This window comes from Candoia aspera, chromosome 5 (assembly GCF_035149785.1).
Source record: "Candoia aspera isolate rCanAsp1 chromosome 5, rCanAsp1.hap2, whole genome shotgun sequence".
Lineage (NCBI taxonomy): Eukaryota > Metazoa > Chordata > Lepidosauria > Squamata > Boidae > Candoia > Candoia aspera.
In genome coordinates, this window is record NC_086157.1 from 52,127,254 (window position 1) to 52,137,982 (window position 10,729).

The 10,729-nt window shown below is 36.2% G+C and overlaps 1 protein-coding gene across 1 annotated transcript in view; it reads left to right on the forward strand.

The window, feature by feature from the left end:
- IL1RAPL1 (interleukin 1 receptor accessory protein like 1) overlaps window positions 1–10,419 on the forward strand; it is an 826,443-nt gene extending 816,024 nt beyond the window's left edge. Inside the window, exons 10-11 of the mRNA XM_063305201.1 lie at window positions 7,360–7,530; window positions 8,366–10,419. Coding sequence (XP_063161271.1) covers window positions 7,360–7,530; window positions 8,366–9,084 — 890 coding nt within the window. The 3' untranslated portion in view covers window positions 9,085–10,419. The remainder of the gene's footprint in view (window positions 1–7,359; window positions 7,531–8,365) is intronic.
- The last annotated feature ends 310 nt before the right edge of the window (window positions 10,420–10,729 follow it).

Sequence of the window (10,729 nt, forward strand, 5' to 3'; positions counted from 1 at the left end):
TTCCTTATGGTCCAGCTCTCGCAGCCATATGTTACTACGGGGAACACCATTGCTTTAACTATGCGGACCTTTGTTTTCAGTGTGATGTCTCTGCTCTTAACTATTTTATCGAGATTTGTCATTGCTCTTCTCCCAAGGATTAAGCGTCTTCTGATTTCCTGACTGCAGTCAGCATCTGCAGTAATCTTTGCACCTAGAAATACAAAGTCTTTCACTGCTTCTACATGTTCTCCCTCTATTTGCCAGTTATCAATCAAGCTCGTTGCCATAACCTTGGTTTTTTTGAGGTTTAGCTGCAAGCCAGCTTTTGCACTTTCTTCTTTCACCTTCATCATAAGGCTACTCAGTTCCTCTTCGCTTTCAGCCATCAAAGTGGTATCGTCTGCATATCTGAGATTGTTAATGTTTCTTCCAGTGATTTTAACTCCAGCCTTGGATTCCTCAAGCCCAGCATGTTGCATGATGTGTTCTGCATACAAGTTGAATAGGTAGGGTGAGAGTATACAGCCCTGCCATACTCCTTTCCCAATCTTAAACCAGTCTGTTGTTCCCTGGTCTGTTCTTACTGTTGCTACTTGGTCGTTATACAGATTCTTCAGGAGGCAGACAAGAGGACTTGGTATCCCCATACCAGTAAGAACTTGCCAGAACTTGTTATGGTCCACACAGTCAAAGGCTTTAGAATAGTCAATAAAACAGAAATAGATGTTTTTCTGAAACTCCCTGGCTTTTTCCATTATCCAGCAGATATTGGCAATTTGGTCCCTAGTTCCTCTGCCTTTTCTAAACCCAGCTTGTACATCTGGCAATTCTCACTCCATGAATTACTGAAGTCTACCTTGCATGATCTTGAGCATTACCTTGCTGGCATGTGAGATGAGTGCCACTGTTCGATAGTTTGAACATTCTTTAGTGTTTCCCTTTTTTGGTATGGGGATATAAGTTGATTTTTTCCACTCTGATGGCCATTCTTGTGTTTTCCAAATTTGCTGGCATATAGCATGCATTACCTTGACAGCATCATCTTGCAAGATTTTGAACAGTTCAGCTGGGATGCCGTCATCTCCTGCTGCCTTGTTATTAGCAAGGCTTCTTAAGGCCCATTCAACCTCACTCTTCAGGATATCTGGCTCTAGCTCACTGAACACACCATCAAAGCTATCCCCGATATTGTTATCCTTCCTATACAGGTCTTCCATATATTCTTGCCATCTTTTCTTGATCCCTTCTTCTTCTGTTAGGTCCTTGCCATCTATGTTTTTGATCATACCCATTTTTGCCTGGAATTTACCTCCAATGTTTCTAATGTTCTGGAAGAGGTCTCTTGTCCTTCCTATTCCATTGTCTTCTTCTACTTCTGCGCATTGCTTGTTTAAAAATAATTCCTTATCTCTTCTGGCTAACCTCTGGAATTTTGCATTCCCCTATCACTGTTGCCCTTTGCTTTCCTTCTTTCTTGGGCTACTTCTAGTGTCTCAGCAGACAGCCATTTTGCCTTCTTGCTTTTCTTTTTCTTTGGGATGTATTTTGTTGCTCCTTCCTGAACAATGTTGAGAACTTCTGTCCATAGTTCTTCCGGGACCCTATCTACTAAATCTAGTCTCTTAAATCTATTCTTCACCTCCACTGCATATTCCTTAGGAATATTAGTGAGCTCATATCTAGCTGATCTGTGGGTCTTCCCTAATCTCTTTAGTCTGATCCTAAATTGTGCAAGAAGTTCGTGATCTGAACTACAGTCAGCTCCAGGTCTTGTTTTTACCGACTGTATAGATGTCCGCCACCTTTGGCTGCAAAGGATGTAGTCAATCTGATTTCAGTGTTGTCCATCTGGTGAACTCCATGTATAAAGCTGTTTCTTAGGTTGTTGGAAGAGAGTGTTTGTTATGCAGAGTGAGTTGTCTTGGCAAAATTCTATCAGCCTATGTCCTGCTTCATTTTGTTCTCCCAGGCCATGCTTACCTGTAATTCCAGGTGTCATTTGACTGCCCACCTTAGCATTCCAGTCTCCTGTGATGAAAATAACGTCTCTTTTAGGCATGTTTTCCAGTAGGTGCTGCAGATCCTCATAGAACTGCTCTACTTCAGCTTCTTCAGCATCTGTGGTTGGGGCGTATATTTGGATCACTGTGATGTTAGATGGCTTGCCCTGAATTCGAATTGAGATCATTCCATCGTTTTTTGGATTGTATCCAAGCACTGCTTTAGCCACTTTACTATTAATTATGAAGGCTACTCCATTTCTTCTGTGGTCCTCTTGTCCACAGTAGTAGATCTGGTGGTCATTTGATGTGAAGTGGCCCATTCCAGTCCATTTCAGTTCACTGATGCCCAAAATGTCTATCTTTAATCTTGACATCTCACCAATAACCACATCCAATTTGCCCTGGCTCATAGATCTTACATTCCAGGTTCCAATGGTGTGTTGAAGCCTAGAACATCAGATTCGCCATTCACCACCACTCCGTCAGCTGCTAGCCATCCTTTTGGCTTTGAGCTAGCTGCGTCATCACGTCTGGGGCTAGTTGAACTCATCCTCTGTTCCTCCCCAGTAGCATTTTGACCATCTTCCGACCTGGGGGTCTCATCTTCCGATGGTATACCGACATATCTCTGGTTGTACTGATCCATTTAGTTTTCACGGCAAGAATACTGGGGTGGGTTGCCATTACCTTCCCCAGGGATCGCATTTAGTCTGACCTCTCTGTCATGATCTTCCTGTCTTGAGTGGCCCTTCATGGTTTAGCTCATGGCATCATTGAGGTGCTCAAGCTCCAGCACCACAACAAGGTAACGATACTTTGCTGACTGAAAATGGTACCAATTCATTTTATCTTCATTTTACAGAACATAGAAATGCCATTCTATGTACATTTCAGGATTATGATTCTGGTATAATCTCTGTATATGTGGAAGATCGGAAGGACAAAATGGAGCATGCAGTTGTGTTATTTTACCCCTAAGGCTATCATTCATTACTCTGGAAATAACAGTACTTCAGGATGAGTGGTACACAAGAGAGATCATGCTCTTTTTACCAACAGTATGCCAAGTATGGTAACACATATGTCTACTGAATCAAGACAGGTTTTTCTTGATGAATTGTATTTCATTGCCTAAGGATTCTTAGCATCATTTCAAGTAATTGTTTATGCTATCATGACCCATTATAATTTTTGTTCTGGTCTTACCAAAGTTATTAGCAGATGCAGAGAGATGATTTAGATTTACATTAAAAGACACTGGAGGAAAAAAATGTACTTCCTTCATGTTCCCTTGTCTTTGAAGCCTTCAGTATTACACTTGCATTCTGTTGCAGAAAATGGGGTTTCCTCTGGAAAAGGAGGGAATTGGATGGAATAAATTGGGAAGGAATCAAAATTCCTTTCTCACCAACTTCCATCAGTATGAAGCTTCTCTGGATCCACTTCCATGAACATTAAAAAGAAAAACCTTCTATCCACAGAGGGCCTAGTTTGTAGTTTACATCCAACCCACAGAATGTCATGTAGTAAAGTGGTAAGCTTTATAACAGCATTTCGCTATTTTTGATTCCTTGGACATCTAGCTATTGTTTATTCCGTTTGTCTTATTCTTTTGGGTGTACAAGTCAGATAAATATCCCACAGAACAGAGAGAATATTTATACTTTAGCCTGTTTGCAATGACTTTTTAACTTTTCTGTATCACTCTAGTTGACTCCTAAGAGAATGTTTAGAATTTTCTTTTATAAATATTGCCTTAGCAGAATTTAATTTAAATAAGTCATGCAAAGAAAAGAACTATTAAGCATTTTTAAAGTTATTTGATTGAAACTGAGCAAATATTTGACAAGAGATCATTCAGTTTGAAGCTATTTCCATAGCATTTCATCTAGTATTTCCATCAGTGCCAAATCTTATAGTTAACAAATGAAACTCAGTAAAAGAATAAGTGACAAACCAATATTGTTATTGTTTTGGAAATTATATTATACTATTTGTGGAGTATATCTCTCATTAATATTTTGCAAATTGTAAGGTAACATAAGATTTGGAAAATCATTTTAATAAGCTTGTCACAGAATTTATTATACATCTAAGAGTTCTAAACTTTAAGAAATGTTCTTTTAATATAAAGATAGCAAGTGATTTTTAAAAAGTTCGATTCATATATACTACTGTTTTTCTCACACTGAAGCTAATGCATATGTTAGAATAATAATCATTATAATACAAATTTGCTGGGATGGAAGCTGAGTTTGCTTAATATCAAGCACTGTAGTGGCACTTCCCATTCCAATAAAATGTAGTTAGAGTTATTTTATAGACAACTGATAAGATTTGAGTAAGTAGCCATTATAGATGACTGAGATTTCAGAACTCAGGTTTTGTCTTTAACCTGTATGCCAGTTCATAAGACTCTAGTTAATACTTTTTGCTTTCTGTATTTTATGTATTCAAGAGGAGATGTTGTTTTTCTTTCTAGGGTAGAAATATAAAGAGCTGTGTGTTGATCACTAAATCACATTGCCCTGACAAAAAGCAGATCTTTCAAATGGCATATTCAAAACCCAAAGCCAAAGTGTAAGCCAAAGTGTAATGAAATCAATCACATTTTCATTTGAAGAATCATTGATACAGAAACTTGAGTTGCACTTTTTTCAAACATTCAAGAATAAGCAGGAAGTTCTTATCAAAAAGCAGAGCGGAGTCCACAATTTTTGCTTATGTTTTAATACTCTGTACTTTTTAATGCCAATACTGCAAGAAATGTGTAAAATATCATGAAAAGCATTGGGGTTAAATTCAGAGAAAGCATGCCACTTCAACATACAAAAATGTATGTATGGCCTACCAAAAAGTGACCATGAATAGGCTTTAAAGGGAAAAAAAAATGAATTAGGTTTGGAATGAAATAAGGTGTTAATGCAATTTAACATGGTTTAGTCTAAATAAACCAGCTGTATTCAAATAATATTCAGATACAGCTGAGTCTCATTAACATAGTGATGACGATGTAGTCTAAATCCCTCATCAGCTAGAGGTGAATTTTAAGCACTAAGACAAGATGTATGGCAAAAGACAAGATGAAGGAGGAAAAAGGGGCTGGCCATGCCAGCTGGAAAATCACCAAGAACATTCAGTAATTCCTGGATTTCATAAACGTTTTGGTGACAATTATCTTAATAAGTTCAGTATTCAAGATACGAAAAACCTTTGCCAACCTAAATTTCACCAGGAAATTATTTGTGTATTTTAAATAGCTTTCTATTTACAAGTTACTTTTTTTATTTCTGTCCCTAGTTTACTGATTATGCTACATTTTTATTTTTTAATGCTAATTTTATATTTTATTATAAGTCTATATATCTTATAATCATTGTCCATCTATTATTTTATGGGGGGGGGGGCGTTCCCAGCAGTGAGATTATATTGTCTGTTAGTTTTTGAAGAACACCATCCTATGCAGCATTCATAGTTCAAAGATAGGCTTATTATTTAATATTATATATTTTGAAAAATAATATGGAAGTTTCTGTGCAAAACTTTCAGAGATCTCTGTTACTTAATTATAAATATATAATGGTTATTTACCAGTTCCTATCATTCTTGCATATAATATCTATGGATTCAGTGCCCTTGTCTGCAAAGGAAGGGTTTCCACAGTAGAGAAAAGCCTTTAAAATTTCCTTTTGCAGACAAGTGAAATAGCCAACCAGAAGCACTGCTAGAGCATTATTTTTAAAGCTGTGACTGAAGTGTAAGATAGAGTAGAGAAAAAGACATCCTGTTAGTAAGCACTGAATCAATATAACATTACTCATAGTAGGATATTTAATCAGGTTTCTTTCAGGAACAACTGATAGTATCTATAGTCTTTGCATATGTTGTCTGGAGAGTTAGAGGAATGTTAATATTTCATTATTCTTGCCATTGATTTCTCCTGCTTTCTTCACAACAACAATCAAAATGTGACCTTATTTTCTACTGAATTAGTTCCAGAATATTTGGCATTATTGACCCTTTAATGAAAATTAATTATGGCTGCCTTCATTCAACCTTACAGGTTAGCACACTGAATGCATCGACTTAAAGGATTATATTAATTAATCATTAGAGGAGAAATACCATTATATAGAAAACAAAGCCACCTTCATGAAATGAACTGAGTTAATTTAAAGTTGAATAAATAAAAAATCATGGTTTTCACTATGATATTCATGACTTTTTTTACTCCTATTTATTGTTCCATTCATGAAATGAATTATGTTATACAGTATAACTGGCCTTTCTTCTATCTACAAAAATCTGATTTTCAGATGGTGCTTTATTTAAGGGAAAAGGATACAAACATTCCAAAGTTATATACTGTTACTCGCATCTGTGAGCAAAATATTTTTATAGTATTTAAATTTAGGTTTGTTTTTGTATTTTTGCAAACTATGGAGTGTTTTTTTTAAAGATTATTAATTACTTTGTTACTACATTCCATTTATAAACTAAAATTACAGAGCATGCATTTCAGGACAGCCATTCTGACAAATACTTGGGGTCTCAAGCCATTCAGAGTCAAAGCCAGTTTTTGAAGTTGCTTATTAATTTATTTCAGCTTTTAAGGATATTATCCTGTCTTTTGAAACAATCTTCCTAATGGAACTTACATTGGGGGAAAAATACAGTATAATTTAAAAGCAAAGACATTAAAGACATATGTCTCCCATAAATCGGTTGGTGGTAATGGCCTAGTGGATTAGAAAAGAGAGAGAGCAGATTCTAACTAATCATGCTTCTGTGGTGGTGCTTGCCTACCTTCTTCTCTTTTCATAGACCGGTTTAGAGGAATGGTCTTGAATGGAGGCGGAAAGTGTCTACTCAATATGTTTCTGTGGTGTCACTTGTTCTCTCTCTCTCTTTGCCTTCTGATAACTTTTCCAGGGCTTATTGTGAAAATTAATTCTTCTTTTTTCCTCTGGTTTAAAATGGGCATGTGTCTCTCACTGTTGATGTTGTCTGGCTGCATTTCTTAAGCCCCAAGGCAATAAAAAGCATTAGGATCTTAGTAAGATTAAATTGCTGCAGCTGCTATGAATATTGCAAACAACATTTTTGTGAAGGCTGTAGGTAAAGAGATGAAGAAGGAATCTAGTTTTCAGTTTGACATGAGAATCTAGTAAAATGACTTTTATAATCATGAAAATACTATACAGAAGATGGAGCACCAGCAGCTACGTGGCCAAATAGGAAAAGGTGAAGAATAAATAAGAAAGATTGCAGAATTATATACACAGGCATATGAAATAGGGCATTGGGAAAATCATTATGAAATCAAATACGGCTTTTTCATCTGTCTCCCTTTCCTGTCCCTTTATATTTACAGATAACAAAGATTATGATGCATATCTGTCATACACCAAAGTGGATCCTGACCAGTGGAATCAGGAAACTGGGGAAGAAGAACGATTTGCTCTTGAGATCTTACCAGATATGCTTGAAAAGCATTATGGGTACAAACTATTCATTCCCGACAGAGATTTAATTCCAACTGGAAGTAAGTTTTTACACACACACTAATACACACATGCATAATCACACTCATTTTGTTAGCATTAGTAATGTGTTAATTGTTTACCTATATTTTAATGCAATATTGTTTTGTTATACATTCCAATAAGATAAATGACAGTACATCAAAGCATATTAATAATAAGTAACATGATACTAAAACTAAAAACAATAAACATTGTATATGTATTTTATACTAGCTTTTATTAACATAAGAAGGTAGGATATATAGCAACGGAAAATAAATGTTTTTTGAAAAGTTCATAGCATACGATAAAAAAATATCCCAACTTAACAGCCTGACAAAGAATTGGAATGTGCCCACCCTCACAAGGTGAAAGAAAGAAAAAATAAAAATGTTGTCTTATATCTTCTTGCATGTACAAGAATAAAATCTTCCAAAAAATTTAACAACATAGAAACAGATGCAAAAAACAAATAAATCAGACTGCGTCATCAGTCTTCTAAATTAATAGAGTTCTAGAATATATAGAGATTATGTGAGATAGTGTTTGAATGGTTTCCTGTGCTACCGGCATTCTCTGCTTGCTTCCTGGAAAAGGGGCAGAGACCACTCTGCCAACAGCTTTTGTAGCACAGCTCCTGAGGGAGCTATTTCTCTTCCTATTCCTAGAATCAAGAATGGGATCTCATCTAGGAACAATACTGCTTAACAGAGATGAACAGGTGAATAGTTCTTTGCAAATTTAAATTGAATAAAATTTTAATACATAAATTAAAAGGACTTCTTTAAGATATGCATACAATGCACAGTTCAGGTATAGTTTTGTCTGATCTTGAGTTCCTCTTTTGCTTATCAGCCTACATAGAAGATGTGGCAAGATGTGTAGACCAAAGCAAGCGATTGATCATTGTCATGACTCCAAATTATGTGGTAAGAAGAGGCTGGAGCATCTTTGAATTGGAAACAAGACTTAGGAACATGCTTGTTACAGGAGAAATTAAAGTGATCCTCATTGAATGCAGTGAACTGCGGGGAATTATGAACTACCAGGAAGTTGAGGCCCTGAAACATACCATCAAGCTTCTAACTGTTATTAAATGGCATGGACCAAAATGCAACAAGTTGAATTCCAAATTCTGGAAACGTTTACAGTACGAAATGCCTTTTAAGAGGATAGAACCCATTACACATGAGCAGGTTTTAGATGTTAGTGAGCAGGGGCCCTTTGGGGAACTGCAGACGGTCTCAGCAATTTCAATGGCTGCTGCTACCTCCACTGCTCTCGCCACTGCCCACCCTGATCTACGCTCCACTTTTCATAACACGTATCATTCACAGATGCGCCAGAAACACTATTATCGAAGCTATGAATACGACGTACCTCCTACTGGCACCCTGCCTCTTACCTCAATAGGTAACCAGCATACTTATTGCAACATCCCGATGACACTTATTAATGGACAGAGGCCACAGACAAAAACTAACCGAGAGCAGAATCCTGATGAAGCTCATACAAACAGTGCAATCCTGCCCCTCTTACCACGGGAAACGAGTATCTCCAGTGTCATCTGGTGACATCCGTGCAAGGGGGAAGTCAGCTCCCTTGTTCAGAAGCAAGGTCTGCAGTCTGGTGCCTGGAACTACATCCTCGACTGCTGCTGTTAAACATGCATTACAATCTATGAAATATGAGGAAAAACAGGGTCTTGTACATATGTTTTTGCAAATTTCTTTGTAGCATCAGTCTTCCTGTTTTACCCATGTCTTTACCATTCACATGTTGACTTTGTTTTATATGTCATTGAGATTTGTATATTTACATTTTTAAAAAAAAGATAAATGAAGAGACTGCTGTATAGATAGGATTTTTTTTTTTGTTTCATTAGTATAGTTTGAGTGTGTGTGTGTGTGTGTTTTAAACATTTCTTGGGAATGCTTGGACAAAGCTGTTTTGAATCTAGAAGCAGTATCCATTCTTTTGGTCTGCCTAGCCCAATACTCAGAGCCATGCTTGAAGCAATTCACCACTGTATGTGTGTGTGCGTGCATGCACGCGCATGCTTGTGCATGTATGTGAAAACACTTAGGAGGTCCCCACAAATGTTTCATAATCCTTTCTCCATATTTTTATCACACTGCTACACTCTGCCCTTTTCTCGTCACCTTTTTAAAGCAGCACACTGAGTGAAATTAAAGATGGTCTAATTGTCTAATATTTCACGTAGTAAATAGTTGTGGAACAACAACAGTGAAAAACCCAGTCTGTATTACTTGCTTCACAATAACCACTATAACCACTATGGAATCTATAGAAAGAATAATAGATTTTTCTGTTTGATTTTATGAGTTGTTTGTATTCCTTTTATATAGAAATAACATGCCAACTCTAATCATTCACTTCCTGGGAAAGTGTTGGATGTGTTGTAACTCCCGCTACCTATTTTGTTTGCTTGCTTGCTTGCTTGAAATCAATGGTTTCTTTTCTTTGTTACATTCTTCAAATGAGATTATTTACATCTGCCAAGTAAGTAAGGCAGTAGGCACTGAAGTTCATTAAATCCTGCAGAGATTTCCAATGATGGCTTCCAAACCAAACTAGAAAAGAAGGACAATATCTAAAATGGTTTGTCACATTGTATCACACAAAATGCTGTCTTTTAAGAAATATGGAACATACTTTTTCAGCCAAGTTTGGAGCATATGTATATTCAAGTTTGGTCATCACCTTTTCTTTTCGCTGAAACATCCAGAATTTAGCATTCTTTATTATTCATTATTATCTTTCCTTAAGCTTGTAATAACACTACATTTTTTTTAATTCCAAGGTTGTTTAAAGGAGATCTCAGGAGGTTGCAAAAAGTAAATACCAACAAACATGAATATTTTATAAAATATTAATATTTAAATCAGAAGGAGAAATGTTGGAAATAATGTTATTGAATAAAATAAACTAGTTTTATTTTAAATGTATTATTTCATCTTTAAAGAGTTAAAGAAAGAGCATGTATTTTGGCTTTGCAATTATTCTCTGCATAAATCTAAGGACTGGATTTTGCCTATATGGATTTAATAAGAATTTGTCATAAATATTAACAGATTTAACTTCTCATTTACCTAGTGTTAACACAATGAGCACTACTATCCATATGTCTACCTACCGATGCAATAGTCACCTTTCATGTAAGAACAATGGGCAGCCAACAGTAGATTATATGACTAT